At 37.6% G+C, this 24,631-nt stretch overlaps 1 protein-coding gene and 1 long non-coding RNA gene across 2 annotated transcripts in view; one reads left to right on the forward strand and one right to left on the reverse strand.

Annotated features, from left to right (window-relative positions):
- Positions 1 to 480: 480 nt before the first annotated feature.
- Positions 481 to 4,424, reverse strand: LOC119917066. Its single transcript, XR_005447214.1, has 2 exons — positions 3,360 to 4,424; positions 481 to 987 (listed from the first exon to the last, which is right to left on the reverse strand). It is a non-coding gene; the product is annotated as an uncharacterized LOC119917066 (long non-coding RNA).
- lmbrd1 (LMBR1 domain containing 1) overlaps positions 2,900 to 24,631 on the forward strand; it is a 55,710-nt gene continuing 33,978 nt past the window's right edge. Inside the window, exons 1-6 of the mRNA XM_038737153.1 lie at positions 2,900 to 3,021; positions 4,652 to 4,828; positions 6,184 to 6,247; positions 17,808 to 17,905; positions 18,794 to 18,861; positions 23,056 to 23,144. Coding sequence (XP_038593081.1) covers positions 2,956 to 3,021; positions 4,652 to 4,828; positions 6,184 to 6,247; positions 17,808 to 17,905; positions 18,794 to 18,861; positions 23,056 to 23,144 — 562 coding nt within the window. The 5' untranslated portion in view covers positions 2,900 to 2,955. The remainder of the gene's footprint in view (positions 3,022 to 4,651; positions 4,829 to 6,183; positions 6,248 to 17,807; positions 17,906 to 18,793; positions 18,862 to 23,055; positions 23,145 to 24,631) is intronic.

The raw sequence follows: 24,631 nt of genomic DNA on the forward strand, positions 1-24,631 counted from the left end.
ACTCTATTACATCTAAATATTGTACTTTCTACTCCATTAAATTTCTTTGACAGCTTTAGTTACTTTTTCAGATTACAATATCTCATACCCTTCCTGTCCAGAGAAATCCATGTATGTACAAGTTTGGTGGTTTTGAATTTAAATTTTTCTGATAATCTGAAAGAAGAAAGTGTTCTTTTATGGGTTGAGAAAATTCTCCTATTTCTTAAGCTAAATAAACTATATAACCCCCCTGGATCCCCTGGAAAATGCTTTATCATAAGGCATGAAAAGTTTACTTTTTAGAAATGTGTGGTTCTTCTAAAAAGGACAGTGACACTACAAACATATGATGGTCTTACTAAATATGATACATTGCAGTAGAATAAACTACCTAACCATATATAAAGTAGTTAAAATATGCCCAACCTTAAACATCTACAGCAGTAAAATGCATCATACACATTAATGCAGCAAGAATATTAATCACAAAACATCATATAATAGTTCAACACTGACAGGCAGCATTTTATTGCAGAATGAGTACTTAATTTTGATACTTTAAGAAAATGTCGCTGATAATACTTACATACTTTTACTTACTGCAAGTAAGGTTTTGAAAGCAGGACTTTCATGTGTAGTGGAGTGTTTTTAGAGTGTGGTATTACTATTTTAATTAAGTAAAGGTTCTGAATACTTCTTCCACCACTGCACATCACATTGAGAACACCACCCATCCCACATCCAACCAAAATCCCTGTACTTTATCATTGTCTAATCTATTTAAGTCACGTGAGCTCTATTTTTTTAAATCTATTTTCTCATCCAATCAGTGGGAGAAGGCGACATTAAATGGTGACACGGCATGGCATTTTAGTTTTAAGAATTAAAGGACAAATTTGATAGCAGTGCAAACGCTTCAGGGCCACAGCTATTGGAAATATTTGGAACTATTCCTGCAGCCTCTCTTGTGCTCTTCATTTGGGGTGAGGAAGCGGGTTTGGTTGTCTGGAAAAAAACAAGAAGAGTGGATGAGAGGATGTGATACAATGATGCGACAGAACTACCATACTCTAGAGAAAACATAAGTAACAGTAGTTTTATGATCTGCTCACTGTATGAACATCTGCAGCTGACGAGTATTGCTATGAAATTCAAAAGAAGGAAACCCCCTTCCTTGATTGACAAAAATCTAGACAATTTCCTACCTTTTTCTCAGCAAGCCCCTTTTAATAGACTCGGGTACATGGTGTCCATTAGGGCATGCTGCCAAGCTGCACAATAAAGGCATTTGCAGTTTTGAAAGGTTGCATGAATTAAGAAGACCTTCTCTGAGCAAGTGAATAATGGGTTGTGAACAAATTACATTAGTTTAATTAAAAATGTTAAAGTCAGGCGCATAAATGAAGTTTAGATATATGGTTATTGATTTTAGTGAGTTGAATTTGAAAGTTTCCAAACCAATAGTGACCAGCTAATTAACTGGTAAGAATGTTCTTCATTCCAATTAGTAATAGACTAATTTCCCCCACAACTAATATAGAAAAGTGTTGTTTTCACTTTCAGAAACTTTAGAGCCTCAATGTCACTGCGGACTGTTATAGTCTACTCCTTGCAAAAGTAATTACTCAAGTAATAATTTAATTTTGTCTCCGTAATTCCAGACATGGTGAGCATGACTGCACACTCTTAGACTGTTGTAATTTAAGGGACAATATACTCCATAAAAGGAGTAGACTTTTAACACCGACACTACGCACTCAAAACTGTGGAAACTGATGGAAGGAAAATATAGAAAATTCTTCTTCATATTGTGATACCACTGGGTCTGAATGCAAGATAAATTAGATAAGAAGTGAAAGAAATGGGAAGTGTCCCTGACACACGGGAGGCAAGCCAACTCTTACTCTTCACATGGAGCCTGGAAAAATTTATATAATCCCATTGCTGCACAAGTTTGGAACCCCTGCTGAATGAAACAGAAGCTGATAGAGACAGAAAAAATAACTTTTACCATTAACATTTAAGAAACCAAAGCCAAGAAAGATGATGATGAAAACAAATTTAATGTGTAGAAAGCAGATGCTCTTCATCTGAGCCAGTCAAACAGCTGTACTAATATGGGATTTTGCATTTGGCTCATTAACAATGTGAATTTTACTACAAATACAGTGGCTGTTTGCTGGTGTGGACTACTGCAGTGGATAAATGATAGCAAGTATTATCCCAATGATCTGCTTTGCACAAGGGAATGCAGCTACAGGTGCAGTGCACCCTAATTTCCAGTGACCTACTTCTACTTTTTCAGCAAATTTCAATGAACCAGATTAGTTTTCCAAATATACTGGAGGTTGAAAATGCACCAACTTTGTACCAATACTACTGTGTATAATTCTGTACTTTGTAGACTATTGTGTGTGACAGAGATGCTACAGTAGATTTTAGAATAGCATACAGAAAAAAAGGGGGAGGCAGGGGCATGAAGAGGCTGAGACATATAAAAGGAAACAGTGGAAATCATATCATCATATTTCATAAATGCATTTAAATGGTGGTCCAAATGTCTCCTCGGTCAACTCAAGTGCCTCATATCTGTGTCTAATGGATAGTCCAATTGCCCCAGAAGGGCCCCTCTAGCTAGAAGAATCTGAATTCATCACTGATGGTATTTTTTACTACAAAACTTCGAGGGTAGCTGTCCTTGAATTTCATGTTGTCTTATGTGATAAGCTATATAGTGCCTTACTGTTTGTATCTGCTTCTTCTCCTTCTGGTAGACTCCACTATGTTACAGTGCTAATGTCGCCTCTCTGTACATTTCTGTCCAGTCCCTCCACCGGTGATGCGGTTAAATTCTACAGTTCTCATATGGACTTATCAGCAGCCACTTTCTTTAGAGACGTCAAGGCTGCTGCTCGCCCTCCACTTTGGTGACGTCAACGGGAGCACGTGGGTTTGTTATTGCAGGAAGTGAAGATGGCGGAACAGTCGTTGCTCTCCGAGTCTCTGCTCGGATGGTCTATTTTCACATTTATACTTTTGGTAAGCAAGTGTGAAGTTGTCTAGTGGCTCCATTAAGTAGTGGAGTGTTATACTATTAATTTCAGATGTTTTAGCAGGTGAAAATGTTGCTTAATTAAGTGTTACCCGGTGGTAACGTTGAAGTCAATACTGGCTTTGGGTTGGTGTTAGCTTACATTAGCAATGGCACGCTAACATGCTGTTTTGTAGGAAGCGCTCAGCGTAGCACTAGTATACCTTATATTTTCTACTATTAGAAACACTGAACGTGTAAAACACCACCACGTCGAAAACAGGGGGTGGGTATTCGTACTTTACTAACGTTGTACAGAACATTAAATTACGTACTGTTAACTTACCGAGTTAACGTTCCCCACAAGGTTTTAAAATGCACTTTACTTCTTTAATGTGCTTTTCACAATGGTATGTAACCTTTCCTTTCCTGTGTTAGTCATATTTTAGCTCGTATTTATAGGCTATGGCTTCAGTAGAACTTGAAGAAATGCCTAGAGTCATTTGGTCAGCTAGGTAATCTGCTGCCCAATTTAGCACTCATTATCTCAGCTGCCATATATAGAGTCACGTGGCTAAATCAGAAGCCGCCCAGAAGAATGCGTGGATGTCAATAAATTGCTCTGTTTCCTCACCCACCACTAGCAGCCCCTTATTTGCACAAACCATTCAATGGACCTTATTTGGATGCACAGCCCGCGTCCTTACCTGGCAAAACAAGCAGCCAGAGGCTTAAGGCTGCGGGCCTTTAATTGATCCTGTCTGTGAATAGCAGCCCTTGATCTGAAGGGACTAGTTTTAGCAGTGTCCTCACTTCTTACAGCTTGTGTGTCTGGAATATGACCTTGTCATTTGGAACCCCTTTTTTGCTACTCTGTCTAATGAGTTTTCTGCCTGTTACAATAACAGTCCCTCTCCCTCTTTTGTCTTTTTTCATGTTTAACAGCAGCAGAATAAATTAGCCAATCCAGGAGTTAATTCAAAAATGGATGTACATAATTAAATTCTGCTAATTATAAAAAGTAAACTTTGTTTCATTTCCTTGCTTATTGAGTCTGTATTCACTCACATGCTGAAAGAGGATAAGGGGAGGGAGTATGATATAATCAGATCAGCTGTTCCACAACAGCACCTGCAGTGAGGCAGTTTTCAGGTTATAATTCCCTACATGTTGGTTTAACACTTAGGTTTGAGTATTTCTTTTTGGCAATCAGCAATACACACACTGGAGCTAGAGTTTCCTCGCAGTGTTGCTCAGGCACAGGAGGACGCATTAGTGTGAACACATTATGAAGTTTAACAAAATACAGCACTGCAACACTGGTGAATGTAAGCTACACAAAGGTACAATTTGTTGCAGAGTATTATATTAGATTGCATTATGTTATACTTTTGTTTCAACCCCTGTGTGTGTCTGCATTCATTATTTCATTAATGCATTAATTATGTCATTATTTCCTTCTTTTTAATTGTATTAACCCAAGATGGATGTTTTTGGCTGTAAATTTGATAGCTCTCTCTAGGCCTCGCTCTCTCTTTTTTGCTAATCATATTCCTCATCAAATTTTTACTATTCCTCATGATGTTATTATTCTCCACTTGTAACTGATTGATTAAATGTTTATTTCCCCTTGTTTAGGTAATCCTGGCTTTCTGTTGGGTCTACATTCGGAAATTTCAAAGTCGTCAGGAGAGTGAAGTTGTTTCAACTATCACAGCAATATGTGCACTTGCCATTGCTTTGATAACGTCTGCACTTCTTCCAGTGGATATATTCCTTGTTTCGTTCATGAAGTATCCCAATGGTACCTATAAGGTTAGTATCTGTTCTGCTAGCAGTGCCAGTAAAATCAATTTGAGAAATGCTAATGACTTTTCCTGAGGCAGCTTTTAACTTTGCTTTGTAATTTTCCTAGAATTAGACAGTGGACAATATGGACATTGTTTTTGTCCTGTCTAAAAGCTGAATGCATTTCTTGCCTCATAAATTTTGTTGCCAATTCATTGCATTTGTTTCTATCTATTTGAAGATGAAGCAAAGTGTGTAATGATATCATTATTTGAACAGCAGGTAATTTTAATCCCTCACTCACTTAATCAAACATGATTTCTTGGTGATAAGAAATTACAAATAAGCAAAAAGGCATGAAAGCAAGTGGAGGCTTTTTTGCTGAAATTTGACAAGTATAAAAGGATCATTTGAGCATGAGCCAGAGCAGTGAGAGTCATGACTCTGCAAAAACTGACAGAAATGACACAAACATTTTTCTTTAGGATGTTGCTCTTCAAAACAATATCTTGTTTTCAATCTTTTTGCAGCATTTCACTTTTTCTTCCAATTGGAGAATTCATTCACAAGTAAAATGCAGGAAATGCAAAGTTATTTCCCACCACACCTGTGCCATGCATGAATAAAAATAGATTTAGATTTATTTTTCAAAATTTTACACTGATTATTGTTTTTTTAATTAGCTTTAATCTAATTAATGCCTTTTCTCGTTGATTGTTAGACTTGTGTCATTCCTAGGGATGCACTGAAATGAAAATTCTTGGCCAAAGATGAAACCGAATTTAATGAAAAAATTTGCCGAACACCGAACAAGTACATTCGCACTTTTTCCATTTATTTTTCCTTTTTTTTTACCATTGCATAAATTAAATAGTCAAAATGGACTTTTTACTCAGTGTTTCGCACAGGATTTGGAGAGACTATGGTGGGTGGGTCCGAGGCCCTATGGGGTCTGGTAAAGTAAATTACATTACTTTCATGTACACATGTAATATGTGTGCACTCCAAATTTAGGTGCGCTAGTTTAATCGCCTTCTCAGAAACAAGTGACAGACCATGTTTTTGCCTTTTCTCAGAAGTCAGCCACAGATGGAGTGGATTTGCTAGGAGACAATTCAACAGAACAGTGTCTGCAAACAGTAATTTTTGCGTCTTTCTCGGACACTTTAAAATGCTTCCACACTGCCGACATCTCATCGTACTTGTTCTGTAAAATTTATTCGGTCTTTTGACGTATTATGCTGAACAACGGAAGTGCTTTTTTTGCTATTTTCGGCCAATTAATTTCGGTGGCCGAACATTCAGTGCATTCTTAGTCATTCCCTTTACTGTTGAACTTATTTCTAATATTCACCATTGACTCTTCCTTTGCTAACATCCAGGAATGGGCAGCAAACAATGAGACGAGAGGCCAAATTGAAGACACTGTGCTGTATGGATATTACAGTAAGCGCATTCTCTTAATACCTGTCTATGTGGGTGCTCATGGAAAATGTGTTTATTGCGTTGAGCTGTTTTGTGATCAATCAGTGTGCTTTGGCAGACTATTCTATGATAGCAACACTATCTCTTCTTTCAATTCATGGTAATGCCAGTTCAATGTTTTATTTTATTTTGCCAGTTCAATTTAATAATACCTGGGGCCAGACTCACCCACACAGTCAATCTTAGTGGGTTAGTAGTCACTGGCTCCTTGTTTTGGTGACTCATTTTCACACAGGGTATCTCGATAGTAACTTTCACTGCAAGTACGTTCAGGCTTTCCCTGTAAGATATATATTAAAAGCCCATACAATGTCTCACTGATCCTAGAGCATTCTATAGGCCTTTGAAAAATAAATAAATGTTATTCACAAAACCTGATATAAACAAGAACATGGCATTAAACGAATTAAGACTAATTATAGAATGTACTCTAGTACTGTTGAAATAATAGGTAGTAAAAAGCCAGGGTAATGCTAATGGACTAGCAGAACAGTTTGTTTTCCATGATGATGCAATACATCAGAGATATCAAACATTTACAGTGTTTCCTTTCAAAATGTCCACTATGACCATTATAATGAATGCAATCTCTCAAATAACTATAGCTGTCAAGATTAAATAAAATGTACTGCTTCATATTAAGCATAAAAAGTTGGTTGTGTAGTAGATGGCGCACATTCAGTATTCCTATAAATATGTTACTGGTGAATTGCTTTCATGGCCTTTACATGAAGACACATTATCAATGAAAACTTACACACTGTGTGTTAATGATGTCAGTGATGATCATATTCACTCATGTCTTCACACTATTTGCACTTTATCATATGCATTTCTTGTAGACTCTTCCTTGTTAACCTTTTGCTATTATAGGCTAGTATTTTCATTATTGGTCAAATAAACATCTTAATAATTCAAATGTTTAATTTCTCTCTTGGTTTATATAACTTTTTTCCATAATGTAAAATTTTGCATTGTGTATGATGATCCATTTGGATAATGCCAATTTGGGTTTGTATTTATAATATATTTTCTTTGCTGGACCCTACTATGTTACAGCAATAGCTTAATTTCCCCGTGGTTACCAATAGTTTCGTCATACATTATGCTGCTTTGCATGTATTAATGTTACATGTGACTGGCTACAAGTTCTTTCTTGGATAACAATGTTTGTAAAACTGGTTAGATTACCACAGCGGCTGTGAAAATATTCTGACTGTTGTGAGTTCATTGTAGGTGAATATTTTGGTGTTGTCAGTGATGAGAACTAATTGAAAGAGTAGTCACTTTCATTATTGATGCATTATGATTGGCAGCAGCTGTGAGTCGGGTTAGATTTCCTCCGTACGTTTTGTTATTTTTTATAACCTGTAGTAAGGCAAGTATAATCAGGATTTTTTTTCATATAGTGTGTTTAAAGACCTTTAAAATAATAATAAAAAACACAAAAGAAGAAGAAACAATAACATAGTTGAGAACATGAGTCGAACAAGCAATCCTTGGAATTTGAGTCATTTACTCTACCAATGACACTAAAACTTTTACTGAAATTATCTTAAAGAAATGCACCTACCTGGTTTGTTATCTCAAGATCACGAGAAAATGATCCTGTTATCACGGGAAAACAGTTAAAAAATATTTGAATGGATGGTTGCGTAGGGCTTCGTGTGTGTGTGTGTGTGTGTGTGTGTGTGTGTGTGTGTGTGTGTGTGTGTCGTGTGATCAGCAACAAATGTGACGTGAAAACACAGCAAACTGCTGATTTGGTCAGAGAGAATCGACACTATTCACTGAAGCGAGAAATCAACTGTGTAGATTTCGAAAATTGCCAGTGTTATGAAAATTGATGGCGAATTGAAAATGTGCTTAAACGTTCTCGGAGTTGAGGCGCTCCGCAAGTGGCAACGGGGGGAAGCTCGCGCCACCCGTGTCCATGAATAAGTTACTCTTTTAATTGCCTTTATTTTCTCTTCAAAATAAGTCCTGAATGGCAGAACTGATGATTTGGTTACACCTTTTGCAATCGTGTCAGGGCTTGTGTTCCTTGCCCTATTTGACTTGGTCCAACCAAACTACAACAACAAAAACAAAACACTGTGTACTTAACCAAGTAATGTAATTATTTCTGCAGAAATCCAGCTACAGTTTTAGTTTCTAGGTACAACTGTTCTTGTACTTTCACAAAGCCTGTTCATCAAACTGTTCATTTTTGCTTTGTAGCATATTGTGTTGTATCATTAGTAGGTTTGGTCAGCATTCAGTCAGACATCTTGGACTCATCCTTTTCTTGCTATGAGAGAGGAAAGGTCCAGTCCCCATGGATCGCTCCATATTCAAGTATTTTTGCGTGGTTACAATTCATGGGAACAGTATCCAGGCTGTTTGGCTGATAAATTAGTGCTACAGAATTTTTGTCATGATTGTCATATTAAGGGATAACACGAGTTTGTTGTTTTTGACGATAGCAAATTCAGTCATGCCAAACACTCTAGATCACACGTTTTCTAACAGATGCTGGCTTAAAGTGCCTGTCAGCAACACTGTTATGTACCGTCTGTTCAGAAATGCCAAATGCAAGGAAGACAAGCTGTCTCCTTGCCCAGACAGCCCAATCAAAGAAACCACCCCATTGGTATGATGACATCAGAAAATAGTCTTTCACAGACCTTGAACACATCACGTGAATCCAGCATTCAAGGGGCCATAGTATATTGTCCTCTGGACACACAAATATGATTTCATACACATGATTGATTTTCTCTGTTACTATCTATAGTTCGGATTAGATGTCTCCTTTAAATGTAAAATTTGCTTTAGAGAGAAATGAATAATTCTGTAGGCGTAGTCTTGAATGTATGGCAGTGTCTCGTCAGTAATTTAATTCAATGGCCAAACTGCCTGGAAACCATGTTCATGGTGCAGTTACACTCAAGAAATTTGTCACGTCAAAGGGAAAGCATATATAGTTTAAAAATTGATTTAGTAAGTTTATATCTCTGTCTAGTTAGAAAGAGTTAGAGTGCATTTTAAATCAAAATCTCTATTATTGTTTTGAGTGGCTGCTACAGTTGCTGTTCATCATGCAGCACTTCATATTGTAGCACTTACACTTTAGTCTTACTCCACATACATGCTTTAATTTTACATTATGAGTTAAGTAGACATTATAATCTAAATATAGTTTGTTCATGCCATTCACAACGAAAGGAAGACATGTTTCTTTCATAAACATTTTCTTATCCAGCTTAAAAATTTTGTTTTTTGAGCTAGGCGACGAGTAAGAGAGGAGCTTGAAAGAGTTTGGTACTTGCCTTCGGGCATGTCTACATGTGATCATAGCTCTGGGAGTTTGTGGTGCAGAATGATCTGCTTACACATTTGTTGTGGTCTTGTAACCTTTGGCTGTTGATAAGGAAGGCAGAGTGCTTGTAAAATCGCCTGAAATACAAAAAATTGAGCCTTGCAGTTTTGATTGATAGTGTGCTTAGTACCTCAGAGCATATTTTTGGACTAAAGTTATAGTGCTTTTTAAATATTGCAAATGCATTCCAAGCTTAGAGGTGTCATCATTTAAGATATGACACCTTCTTTTTGTAACAATGTATGTGTTGTAGTAGCTAATATATTGTATTATTAAAGATTGTCTACTGATATTGATTGGTTGCTTAGGCTGTTTAAAGTTAAATACTTTAATGGAATCATATTTTTCAGAAAGTGCTTTACAATAGATTTTTTTCTGTCAAATGAGATTCATGATGCACGTCTATGTGACTGTATGTCTCTGCAGTGAATAGATGTTTATGAAGATGACAGTATAAGAGTCCAGTGTGCTGAGGCTAAGTATCCAGTCATAGGCTAAATATGAAAATATGATTAATCTAATTTTGGCTGCATTACTACTACTATTTAACTGTCCTGTTGTCGTTGTTTATGTAGAACCAGTGACTCTTTCCTCTATTCTTTGAGGGACATTACTTTTGTATTTGCCAGTAGGTGGAGACCAAGCTCCATGTGTGTTGTATGCACAGTGTCCTTACAAATCTAACCTTTCAAAGTAGAATTTTCTTTAAGGCCATATTTGACAGAACTGTCCGTTTGTCTTTTCACACCTGGAATAATTGCAGGGTTGATGCAGAGATGTCCTATTACCTCCAATGGGGTATGTTGATTTGTATTCAGTGGTGATCACAGCTAATAAGTATGTGTATGTCCAGTGAATTACAAGAACTCCCTGCGCTATTTAATTGATGTGTGAAATCATTTGATGGCCATGTCATTTGGTGAATTGCACCCAGTTGCTAGTTCTAAAATATGTACATTTTCTTCTGGACAGTGTTTTATTAAACCTGTAGTGAACAACTTTTCTGCAGCAATTTTGAATCCACTTTTCTGCTTTACAAGCACAGTATTGTTGTAGTGTGGACATTATAATATAGCACAATTTCATTATCATTTTAATGGATTTGTTGCTGTTTAACCAACATTTAATTTAACTAAACATTTAACTAATTTCTAAATGGTCCACACAATTCTGCAGGGGGTGGATGACATTTTGATATTGGTTATTTTGCTCCCTTTTCTTCATTGAACTGCATGTATGTTCATGTTAATGCACTTTTGTCAGTGGTGTTAAATTTCACTGTTCCTCAGACTCTTTGGGCGTATGATGGCTACAGCACATATTAAAAGTAACATCATAAGTAGGTCAAGTAAATACATTTTAGTTATGTTACATCTTAAACAGATAAAAGCATGCATTTAGCAAAACCCTGGACAGCAGTGATGAAGAGATAATGGCTAGGCCAAATCAGAATGCAACTGTAATGCAAAAAAAAAGAAAATATGAAAAAAGTAAATATTCTGTCAAAGTGAAATATTTCTAAACCTTGCAGATATTTACAAATTCTACACAGTGTAATATTGGATCAAATGTACCTTCAACATGACACAGTGGATGGATGTCTGTAACTTAAACACCCACTTCCTTTTAGAGTCCAAATAGCTTTTTGTGATCTTTAATGAACCCCAAGTTTGAAAGCATAGCCTTTCAATCTCCAGCCACTGTCCATTTATACATTTCCTTGGACTGCTCAGTACTTCCAAGCAGTGGTGCATAAGACCCTTAAGCAACAGGGCAAAATACCCCTGGGCCCTTTAAATAAATCATTGGCTCTCTCTCTGCCTTTTTTAATGCCATTTGTAGAAAAGAAGCAAGAGAGGATGCAGTAGCTTCTTGTAAATACACTGCAAGTACTTTCTTTTTGTCTGGGATTCTTGTCCACCTACATGCGCTGACTGAGTTTTATTGGAAAGTGGTAGCCTAGTGCTTCTTTTAAGAGCATTCTGAAAACATTGACAAATTGCAGTTTTATTTTGGAGGGCAGCATTGTGTGACACAGAGGGGCCTTCACCGATAAGAACATTGTCCAGTGTGCATAAGAAACAAAAGAAACTTTTCTTGCCACTGTGTGCAAAAAGCACAACCCATAGACAGCCTCTCAATGATATAAGCCTCTGTTGTAATTATATATAGTAGAGCCCAACTAATGTTGAATTTGTGAGGCACAAAGACGGAAGTTACAATATAACTGCTGATATTCCTTTTTTAACATTACCAACATATTTGATAAGGGTCACTTCAATTTGATTATTAAATAATCTTAACTTATACTGAGCAGACAGACCATTTTACAGTTAAAAAATTAACTTAGAAAAACAAGGTTACTGCTAAATTGTTTCTAAATTACCTTGAACATATCTTTGGTGTATTAATTTTAGTTATCAGCTTACAAATACCCTGACCCAAATATCTGTGATAAGCTAATATTGGCCGATAATTTTGGCCATTCTGATGTACTGTCCCAGCTCTAATATACAGTAGTATACCACTTTGTCAACCCATTGAATCATCATTGCTTTGCCATCAACCTTGGAAGAATCTAAGTGCTTTCATTTCAAATAAATGTATAATAAAACAAATTGGTGGTGGTATTCCTAAATTATTCTCTTTTCCTTTTAATTCTCTTACTATCACTTGACAAATTACAAAGCAATCACTGATGTTTTGTAATGTATATCTAATAAAGCTGTGCACTACATAAAAAAGGAGCCAAAAGAGAAATGCAGTAATAATAAATTACAAAACACCTCTCCCACTGTTACAGTAAATATGTTACATTGATGGATGTTTCATTGACTGTTAGCCTGCCAGAAAGCTAAAAATATTTTTTCTATGTCCAGCTTTTCCAATGATCTTGACGACAAATAATTCATGAATGTCATCACATGATGAACGTCTCCCCATTTCTACACATGGATCCATTAAGAAGACAAGGTTGATGAAAACCTACTCTGAATGCAGCCAGTTTTTTTTTTGTATTAAATTTTACATTACTCCCTTTATTCAAATTACTCAATAGTATGTGTGGTTTTTACTTGACAAACTCAGCACTATTTAGTTAACAGACAAAAATCCACACTGCCTCCTCTGCAAGAAATGTCATTAAAACAATGAGGTGTTATCATGTGTGCATCTTAGAAGTAATATGTTTTAAAGTCAGGATTAAGGCATGGCATGGTGCAGCATGTGCAACAAAAGGACTGTGAAATGCATTCTCCTCCTGCTAGGAAAGTTGGTTGTGCTCAGTGGAGCTATAAACATAATGTTTAGCACTCTTTTGGCTCATGAACCATTTGATAAAGTAGTGCACAAAGGCGTCATTTCTCTAGAGAAGCTCTTCCATATCAGCTCACAATTCATGTCCTTCAAGGCTGCTCTGATGGCCCCCACTTCCTGTAACAATGGACAAGGAGCCCTGTGGAGTCCATTTGTTCTGGTGGGGATACAGTGGCTTCCTTTGAACCTTTTTGAGCTTTGGCATGAAACAATATGGTAAAATATGACAGCAGACTGTTTCACTTTGTCCATTGTCAAGTAGATGACAACAACCTAGAAAAACATGTGGCTGGACACTAGAGACTTTACATTTGCATCTGCTGTTTACTGCTCACTGCTATCTTGTCAGTTTGGAGTCAGTACATCTGCATTTGGGTGACAGTGTGGAATGTGGGTGGGAGAGAGGTGGGCCAAGCAAGTGGTAGTCAAAACATCTGAGTGTGATTATCTAAGAAACAGTACATTTGCATCTGCTGTTTACTGTTTTTTTTGCAATCCACTGTCAGATGACATCTTGCAGCATGTGGAACAAAATAGCAAAATTGTATTTTGTGAATTTTCCTTCTAGGAAGGTTGGTTGAGCTCAGTGGAGCTATAAACATAATTGGTAGCACTCTTCTGGCTTAGGAGCCATTTGATAATGTCGTGCACCAAGAAGTCGTTCCTCTAAAGAAGTTCTTCAATATTAGCTCACGATTCCTGTCCTTCAAGGCTGCTCTTTGAAATTGATGGGCCCTACTTCCTGTAACATTGGACAAGGAGCCCTGTGGAGTCCATTTTTTCTGCTGGGGATATAGTGGCTTGTTTCAACCAAAAAACTTTGCCACTGAGCTGTGGCATGAAACAAAATGGTAAAATATGACTGCAGACTGTTTCACTTTGTCCATTGTCAAGCAGATGACAACAAACTAGAAAAACAATGTGGCTGGACACTAGAGACTTTACATTTGCATCTGCTGTTTACTGCTCACTGCTATCTAGTCAGTTTGGAGTCAAAACATCTGAATTTGGGTGACAGCGTGGAAGTCAAAGGTGGGCCAAGCAAGTGGTAGTCAAACATCTGAATTTGAAAGCCTAAGAAACAGTCAATGCAAACATGCTACCTGTATACTGTAAGAAATCAGCACAGGCATCCTGATTTAATATTGTATTGTTAAAGTGCTTATTCTTCTTTGTCTTCAAAGTTGTAATGCTGTGCAGTGTGAACTTTACAGACATGTTTCCAGAGTCTGTTGGCGAGGTAAAATAATCCTCCTTTCTTTTTCCACGGCATGGACGTCTAGATAGAGTTGAGCTTTCTGAATGTGTTTTTACTGTTATACATGACTTTGCCATGACAGCGGTCCTGCACAGCTCATCTTTATCTTTTAAATAGAAGAAAAGTAGTTCAGGACCTTGAATGATCATTTTTGTTTTAGCCCTCAGTCAAATAAAAAAAGATTTGATATTGGAATAATAATCAGTGAATCCAATCATGGTTAGAACAGGAAATGCATGCTATAAATATACAGACAAATCTTTAAAACTGCATTAAATGGCTAACATGTTGTGCGTCAACAATGTTACCAAACATCGGTTAACTCACACACCCAGCCGAAACAGAGCAACACGGACACTGTGTCCTTCATGCTGCCTGTCAAATTTAAGCGTAATATTCACTAGTGTTTCATCCCAGATTTGGCCCCCTAAAAATGGTGCCTCCCCTGATGTTTACAGGAAATGAGAGTGCAAGCTCGTAGTGTCAAACCTTTCAGCAAGTGTCTGTACAGACAGATATTTTCATCAGTCTCTGGAGTCCTTTTGCAAAAGACATTGTTTCTATGAGAAATCTCCCCTGGCATTTAATTTTCACATAAAGTGTAATACATTTTGCCTGTCTGCAAAGGACAAGAGTCCAGGTGCTAATGCCCCTGCTGAGGGCCATACCAAGGTAAGGACAAGGGTCTAAGGTTTTCCAATGAGCCATACATGGTGCTGAGAGTGAAACTGCTGGTACTGCTCTGAATGGTCATTGTGAATTGCCATTAATAATTATTAACACATGATGAGGTAAAACTATTGCTTGTGTTGATGTCCTCACATTGTTTCACCAGCTTGCACTACATTGGTAGACGCTAAACTTTTATAGCCACTTTGCCCACCAATCCTCAAAAATATTAGGGCTGACCCGGAATACTCGAAGATTCAATGCTTCGATGGGCGGAGCCTGATTGGACTGTCAATCTCACAGTCCAAGCTTCACAGTGAAACGAGGATCATGGCATTTTGGCGATATGGGGGTGTTCGACGTCTGATTTTACATAGAACTACCAGTTTTCTCCCAATAAGTTAATATACAGCCTATTACAATACACATTTCAACGTTTAAAGCTTTAAATAAACATATCAAAAGAATAAAACTTTCAATAAATGGTTTTAAAGTGCGTCAATTAATCCAAAATTGTAACCCTAACCCTGGGTCTCGGTGCGCATATGTAAGCGTAGCGTGTATGTGTGTAGTAGCAGTGGAGGAACACTTGCTGAAGAGACGGAGCCCCAGCTTCACTGGTGCTGTGACGAGTTGTCAGCACCTCGTGGGACTTTCAGATAATTTATCACTGTTGATGAACCACACAAACAATATTTTTATTGTTTTTAAATAGCCGGCTACTTGAAATAGACCCGCGAGGAACCGCGATGTGCATGCAGTTGTCGGCAGCACAGAATGCATGCAAAACTCAGAGAGAGAGAGAGAGAGAGAGAGAGAGGGGTCACACACATGATTTTGGACTTAACAATTCTGATGTAAATCCTTAGTTGGGGACAGCCCTAAAAATATTAAATTTCTTTCTTCCCCCATGAGTAAATTGGAGTGTATACTATATATGTACAGATTAACGATATACAGGGTTAAGTAAGGACATTTAATTATTTAGTCTTCTACTCTCTGTCAAGGGGATAAATGTGCTAAACTTGTATCCCTGGTCAGGCGTTCTTCCCAGTAGAACATCTTGGAGAGTAATGGATGATACATGGTAATGCAGTATGACCTATTCTCTCAGTATGTTAATATTCATGGTGTTATGATTAATTTTACCCATTGCTTTAACTCACAAGCATATGCCAGCGGCTGCATACTGTGCATGGCTTGCATTTATTGGCTCCTGGCATCATCCTAAACTCAGTTTGTCTGGCTGTAAATGAGTGTAAATGGATACCTTAGTACAGCAATGAGCATGTGTTTATTGAAAGTAATGCCCTGTCACAATCACAGCTGGAAAAAAAGCAAGCTACTATAACAGTGACATCTATTTGTCTGCAGCAGAGAGAGCATTTTGTGAAATATAGTCCTTTTCACAGGGGGGCATGTTTGTATTTGCTTGAGGCCGTGCATTCTTGACTGATATGGAACAGTTGCTTTCCACATAAACACTGAAGTTGAAGTGTGGTACTAACGTTGTATCAGAAGCAAGTTTTCGGTTTAAATTTGTTGTGTAGTTTATCATGTTATATTGGCACTGCTTAGGGCTTGTATTTAGTTGTTGTTTCTTATATGTAGGCCAGAATCGCTTATCCATTAATGTTTCAAGCTCTGTTTCATTTAGGCTACTTTGATTTTGGTTACTTTAAAATCGAGGCTTAACTCATAAATTCAAAAGCACTAGTGTTATATCAAACCTCTATCTAGCATGCAAGAAAAAAGTTAAATTGATGTGGTTGTGGTATATGTACATTATCATCTCAACGAGGTAACTATGCCAACTATGTTGCTGAACACATCTTTGTGACATGTTTTCTTTGAGTTATTTTGGGGTTGTCTGGGCTGTCTTCACCGACATCCATTTGCTGCAGAAAGAAAAGCCCCCAGCTTGAAATAGCATCTCTCTGTTTAAGTGTTTGTGCCTCACCTCCGCTCTGTGAATTCCTAACACATTTGAGTGTTGGTCTTTTCTCCCAAAAAAAAAAAGCTTCTTGTACAGGAAGAACCAAACAAAAAGGCTTGGATCTGAGAATAGCGTGTTGTTTCATCAAGGACAGATGAATTGCATTCATTTCATACGGCTTTAATCATTTTTTGATGCAGATTGATTTATTTTTTTTGCAGCGGTCAATATTAAAATGCAACTGATGATTACCTGCCATGTGAGTTTTGCCCAAAGTGATGTTAAAAACACCAATGGCAGATGGCTAACATGTTCAAAAACAAATCCCCATTTAACTGAATCAGTTGTTCAATGCCCTGGATCACAATCGGAGCAAAAACAGCACTGTTCTTAGTTTACTCAGAACACACCCAGTGGTATTAGTAACTGGCTTTTACAGTACAGAGAGCTCTCAAAACAAAGACATGTTTTGGTCCAGCAGCATATGATAAATAAAAAGGAAAATAAGTCTTATATATATAAGCCTATTGATATTAAAATATCCAGAACAAAGAGAAGTAATAGATTTTAGTTTGAAAGAGGGAAAATTACATGTTTTGGGTTTGTGGAAAATAAATAAATGTGAGATATATTATTACAAAAATTTAGTTATGGATGATTGTAAGTTATTTAATGTTTCACTGTGGTATTAAGTGGTAACTTATCCCTGCCCTAGATTTGTCATTTGAAAGTTTTTAAGTAATGGGGTCATGTTTTCTTTGAAATTCCATGTCTTTATATTATCTGACACTGCTGAATGAATGATTATGGACATAACATTAGATTTCTAATTATATGTTTGTGTATATGTATGCACTGCACTTGTCAGAAAGGCATTGCAATGCCATACTGTATGCCAGGAAGGGGTAATGGATATTCATGCAATATTTGGCACGAATAAATATCATTGACTAATTTTAATTCTTCTTTTGTATCCCTGTAGCACTTTACTCCATCATACTCTTGTGTGTCTTCCTATGGATCCCCTTTGTTTATTTCTACTATGAAGAAAGGGATGACAACAATGTGAACAAATGCTCGGTAAGAATGCACCTTTCTTCTATAGCACTGTAGCTAGCTCAGATATGATGGTATGGAAATTCAAATTTCATTCTGGTGTAGGTTTCATTCAATTGTTTGTACATTTATACAACAAACAATAAAAGCAAATGCCCATCCTTCAATATTTACTTTCCTAAATCTTTTAGTTTTCCCATAAGCTTCTTTGAATACTGTATGCACCTTCACAATACACCATTAGTTCAGGTTTTATCGACTCTGTGCATAATAGAATATGTTTTTCTAAAGTTATTTTGTTTTAATATATTGTCAGTTTTTTGTGCCCTGGTACTGAACACCTCATTTCACTTGCGTGTTTATACATGAAATGACAAGTAAACATTAAAGTGAAACTTGAAACTAAATAATCAGTATTTTGATGAATTCAGATTTAAATTAATTAGTAAATATTAAAGATTTTCTGGCAGTAAAAATAGTCATATTGTCAAACTTTTGCACCTCTGCATCCATGCTGTAAATTATAGGCCACATATTGTCACCTGAAATTTGACAAAAAATTTAATCTATATCTTTAGAAGTCTTTTCAGTGAGTGATGTACCAAACAACCAGCTATCACATAGAGCCTTTTCTTCCTTTGTGTCAGTTTAGAGCTGACACAGGCACTTTCTCTCACAGACAGGGAGGTCTTTTGTATCGTTACTTTAAAAGCACCTTGAATAGCACTGGAACCGACATGTTATCTCTTCCAGGTCAAACTGGATCTACTCAGACTTTATATAGTTCTCATACTATAGTCCGTAGATAAATGGAGTATGACCCCCCATCCCTCATTCACAATGAATAATATATATACTAATATTTCAGTCCACGGCCACGATTGACCAGTTAAATTTTTTCTTTTATTTTAGCAAGTGAAAAACGCTCTGAAGTACACAATTGGATTCGTCATTGTCTGCGTGGTGCTCCTTTTAATTGGGTAAGTTGGAGACATGGATGGCTTCTTCTGCTTCAGTAGACGATAGGTGGAAAGGGGTGTGGATATGTCATTGTGTTCAGTTAATGAGAGGAGGGCTCCTTCATACAGCTATAGTGCCATTTCTCTGGCCATGATAAGCCATTCAATAGGAAAAGACCCGTCTGTCTAAATATAGGTTTTATTCTGGTCTGTCTGATTCTAAACTAGATTCTTTGCATTTTCTCTATGTACAAAGCACATGTGGAGGGACTACTGAGGTTTTGTGATTCTGTATTCAGTGTTTACCACAGAATGACAGTGTAATTGTGGTGGGAGCTGCAGGGTTTTTTTCTAGTTGGTTATTTCTTATTTCACCATTTTAATTCTACTTCATTCTCCACCTTATTTTAGTGTTTTAGTGTTTACTCACTTCTTGAATCTGCTCACCTTGCATTTCCTTTCAATTCTCTTTTCCCCAATCTCACACACACACACACACACACACACACCCCTACACCTCTGGTCTCTTACTGCAAACACTCCGGCTGGCCCACCTCTTTCTGTTTCTCTCTCCCAGTATGTGTCTGCGCTGCTGATTTTGTCCATCAGCAGTGTGTTTTATAAAGTCACAGAATTCGTCTTTTGGATTTTTCTGTCTTCATAGCAGAAGGCTTGTTAATGACATACCCTATCAAAATGATTTATGTATTGAATGACATCTCGTGTGTTCGCTGTTCACTGTTGCTTTACCTGGTTTGTGCATGTAAAGTATGTACCACCATGTACGCGCCTTGTAATGTAACACATCTCTCTCTGTGTTTCTCTGCAAAAAGCTCAAATAGCTCACCAAATATACTTTGGCGGCTGTTAATATACCTAGGCGGCCCACCCAAGTAAAGTCTACATGTTGGAAACACTGATATTGTATCCACAAATCTCTACTAATGCACATTCTCAGCCATGTCCCATTCATCAGAAGATTTTATACTGGTTGTGTTCAGTAACACCTGCACCACACAATAGAATTCCCTTTCAGCCGTGACAGCAACATGCCTGAAGTTCAATCTATACGATTTAATGTGCTCTCTCGGCCATTAAATGGCACATTGCAGAAGGCTTACCTAGTTTGGGAAAATAAAGGACACATGACTATACTTTCTTACAGCTTAAAGTTTAGAATTTAGGACTTTTTTATAGACAGAAGCAATTTAGCCCCTCTTTTACCTCTGGAACTGGAACTATTGCTGCTTTGTTCTGGCAATTGTTGCTCTGGTCCTTTGATTTTCAACAACATGATAGCTTTTATCCTGGACTGCTTTTCTGATACCAAGAGACACGGTGGCTTTGTTTGGTGAATGTTCACTCAGTAGGTCTTTTCTTGATGGCCTTTGTTTGTTGTCTTTATACCTGGTAAGGTGTTTAACTTCTGAAATGACCCCTGATCTTTCATTGCTGCAGATTTTTGATGTTTGATTGTTTTGCCACTGCAAATTACTTTAGTTTATTTAGACTCAAATCTGGCCTTTGAGACTTTTTGTTTTAATCTAAAGAATATTGATTCATGTCTTAAGAACAGTCTGGATGGCATCTCCATAGTCTAGGTGCCTTCAAAGAAAATTTCCCAATCACATTTACTTTAGTTTTTATTTGAGACCTAGGCAACCAAAGTCGAACTCTGTCAGTGGACCAGAGTATGTGGCTACTTATAACATTTTAAAATGCTGTTTATGACATAGTGTCATAGCACACATTGCGTTGAAGATGACAGCCTTCATTTCAGAATACTTTTATTTGAATTGGTAGCCACTGTTGGAAGGCCATTACTGTAATTATGAGGAACCTTCAACTTGTTTTTGGAGCCTGGCTGCAGTGTTTTTGCACTGCAGGCTTAAGATGGACCAAAACAGGAAAATAAAGCTTGAACATGATGTAAGATTAATAGACCAAAGCATGAATAACTCTAAATGTTTCCATATTTCTCATTTGAAATAGATTCCTCCTGGTGAAGGTTTTTTAAAGTTTTTTTTGGACTACCACTTTTTTAACTTCCGAGAATAATCTTTCTAGAGTCATAGAGCACCATATTTCATTCGACTTTTTAGATGCTAAATACTAAAAAGGGTTCTGGCCTGTTTCTCTGTTGTCCGTCAAAAAGGATTAATGATCAGTGGAAAAGGGTTTCATGATGAATGGTGTCAAAGTCAGCACTGAAATTGAGCATCAATACCATCAAGCCTTTCCCCACTTAGTTTTCCTAAAAAGTGTTGTTCTATCTATCTAGAATTATAGATATATATCTCTCTCTCGATAGATAGATAGATAGATATCTCTCTCTCAATTCAATTCAAATTAGCTTTATTGGCATGTAATAACAACATTGCCAAAGCATCATATATACACAACATAAGAACAATCAGCCCCATACATTTCATTAAACAATTAAAGCGTAAAGTAATCAAAGTGTATGTGTGTTTGTGTTTAACAAAAAAAAGTAAAATGAAATAAAATAAATAGGTTGAGACACAATCATTAACCGAAACAGAAACCGCTGTGTAGGAAAACTACAACTGGTCTCAAGTCAGCTAACAAGGTGAGTTTGCTGAAGACAGTTTACTGTCAAAAGTCATACACCCTGGCAAGACTGAGCAAAGCAACAATCACAGGGTAGTTATTCTGCAAGGTCTGTCCTAGGCAGACATTTGAAGGCACACCGGAATTTCCAGAAGCACAAAGAAATGTGCAATGTCGAGGACCGTAGACGCAGTGGTCGGCCAAAAAAACTTGCTGCAGCAGATGAAAGACACATCATGCTTACTTCCCTTCACAATCAGACGATGCCCAGTAGTGCCATTAGATCAGAACTGGCAAAAAATTCTGGGATTCTGGTACACTTATGTACTGTCTGGAGAAGTCTGGTTAGAAGTGGCCGTCGTGGAAGACTTGCGGCCAAAAAGCCATACCTCATGGAGGCAAGGCCAAGTGACTAAACTATGAACGGAAACACAGGAAACGGGGTGCAGAAAAATGGCAACAGGTGCTCTGGTCTGATGCGTCAAAATTTGAAATATTATAGCAGAAGGCAGTTTGTTTGACGTAGGACTGGAGAGCGGTACGAGAATGCGTGTCTGCAGGCAACAGTGAAGCATGGTGGAGGTTCCTTGCAAGTTTGGGGCTGCATTTCTGCAAATAGAGTAGGGGATTTGGTCAGAATTAATAGTCTTCTCAATGCTGAGAAGTAGAGGCAAATACTTATTCATCATGATATACCATCAGGGAGGCATCTGATTGGCAAACCAAATTTATTCTGCAGCATGACAACAACCCCAAACATACAGCAAAAGTCAGTAAGAAGTATATTTAGCATAAAGAAGAACAAGGAGTCTTGGAAGTGTTGGTATATCCCCATAGAGGCCTGGTCTCAAAATGATCGAGTCTGTCTGGGATTACATGAAGAGAGAAGTAACTGAGGCTGCCTAAATCCACTGAAGAAATGTGGGTAGTTCGAGTAAGATATTTGTGTGTGTGTGTGTGTGTGTGTGTGTGTGTGTGTGTGTGTGTAATTTATAAAGCATGGTGGCCCACTGGATAGCACAGTGGCCTCACAGCCATAAGGGCACCTGTTCTCCCTGTCTGCGTGGGTTTTCTCAAGATGCTCCGGTTTCCACCACTATCCACAACGTTCTCCAGTCAGTACCACTGACCAGTGACACCGGCTCAGATGTGGAGCTGGTCCCTGGGCTCTGCACAGTGGTTGCCTACTGCTCCCTTAAAGGATAGGTTTAATATAGAGAATGAATTTGTTTACATTTATGTGTATATGACAATAAAGCGCACAACATGAAACATGAACAAACACCTCATCAATATAGTATAAATGCAGCTTCTTTTTCCATTTTTGTCTGAGCATTGGGCTGAATAGGAGACAAAAGGTCTTTGTAGTGGGATACAGATTAAGTCAGTTTCTGTACTGCCCAGCTGCTTTTTAACAACATACTTAAAATATGAATAAAAAAGGGGGAAAAAAGCTGTATTGTCATTGTTTTCTAAAAGAACTAGCAGCATTCTGTTTCTGTCGGTATTTCTCTAGCTCTCTTGCCATCTTTTAGTAACAGCAATGGTGACACTGGTAGCTGTGGTAGAATGATTACAAAATATGCAAAGTAATTTCTTTTTTGTGTGGAATCTGTGTATGGCTCATTGTTTCATTTGTTTCAGAGCCTTCGTTCCACTTGAGGCCCCACCTGCTCAGAATTCTACTCAATGGGAGAAAGTACAATATCTTTTTGAGGAGCTTGGGAGTAGTCGTAAGTATATCCTCTTTAGAAAATGCTTCCTGTAATTTTCAACTTGGGTCTCATTTTTATAGTTGTTGCCACCACAACTATCAGGTTTTATTTTATCTCTTTTTAAGTCAACCTACTTAATTCATTCCACCTTTTACCTTCATTGGTTATATACATTTCTCCCTTGAGGCCACATCCACGCCTACATCCATTGCTCCTATCCGTTCTTTATACTGCATTATTTCCTGCATCTTTCTATTATCCAGCCTCAGTTTAAAGTCTAAAGGTTTGTTTAGAAAGAATGGGGAGCAAATTTTAGATAAGGTGCAATTGCCGGTAAAACGGAAATATACAAGTTGTCACAAGATACTGAAAACTTAGACAATGACTGGTTTGCACAAGTTGTAAATGTTTGATGTACAAATCCATCAGACCCTAGTTGACTAATGTATGGAGGTTAGTAGATTTTATGATGAGTATGGCACACATGGAGTTTGCTCAGATATAGTGTATCTTGATAGTAGCCATATGCAGATCACGTAGTCAGTTTTCGTTGGCATGTAGCTACATGTAAAGGCTTGTGCAGACTACATGACTTTCAGCGTCGGCACCTGACTGATTGGTGACAGGGGGTCACACACTACACGAACTGACAGTGAGCGATCCTACACACGAAACAGCTGTTTGTTATTATAGAGTTAGCAATTATAAAGACAAAGAATATAGGTGAAAGAATGGGTTAGCACATATCCAGGTAGCAGGGGTCGTCTGTGCTACAGAGAGAGCTGGAGGTGAGTAAAAAGTGTTTTATGGTGAAAAAGTAGCTGCCTGCTCTGCCAGCTGCCTGCTCTCATTGGCTGGATGTAGATATCGAGTCGGCCGATTCTTCCAGATATTTGGCATGCTAGATATCTGGCAGACGTCGGCGATGTGTCAGAAATGTGTTGGAAAGCCGTTTTGATGCATCGTTGAGTAGTTCACACAACGACTGGTGACCACCGATCGACCGCTGATTTACTCCCGATCACAGCCTGACTGGGGCTAAAAATCGTGTAATGTGAACTAAGCTTAAGATAATAGAAAACCTGTTACATCATGACTTTATTGATTTATTTTCACCACAGAGCTGACCAAAGTAATCATGTTAAGTTAAGTATATCTTTCAGCCTAAATCTTCATTGATTTGATTGGTCAGGAATTACAGTGGGGTAATCTGGTGACACTCATGGACCTACCCCTGTTTTGATGTCATTAACACTAGAACCGCCAACGGGTCAAATTTACCTGCGGCTGTTTTTTGATTGTATGTATCTTTGTTTCAATATAATATTCAAGTCCCCCAGTCTTTGACTTTTCCTAAAAGTGTGTTATGTAGCACCCCCTATTGTTAAAAAATGTTAAGATAAAGCCAGATTTTAAAAAATGGGCATTTATACCTATAAGCGCCAGCGGGTAAAATTTACCCCTCTAGAGAATAGTCATTTTAGCGCTGTTCATGTCATGCGTTT

Source organism: Micropterus salmoides, unplaced genomic scaffold (genome assembly GCF_014851395.1).
Source record: "Micropterus salmoides isolate LMB-PRFRI ecotype aquatic unplaced genomic scaffold, ASM1485139v1 Ms_hic_scaffold_22, whole genome shotgun sequence".
Taxonomy (NCBI): domain Eukaryota; kingdom Metazoa; phylum Chordata; class Actinopteri; order Centrarchiformes; family Centrarchidae; genus Micropterus; species Micropterus salmoides.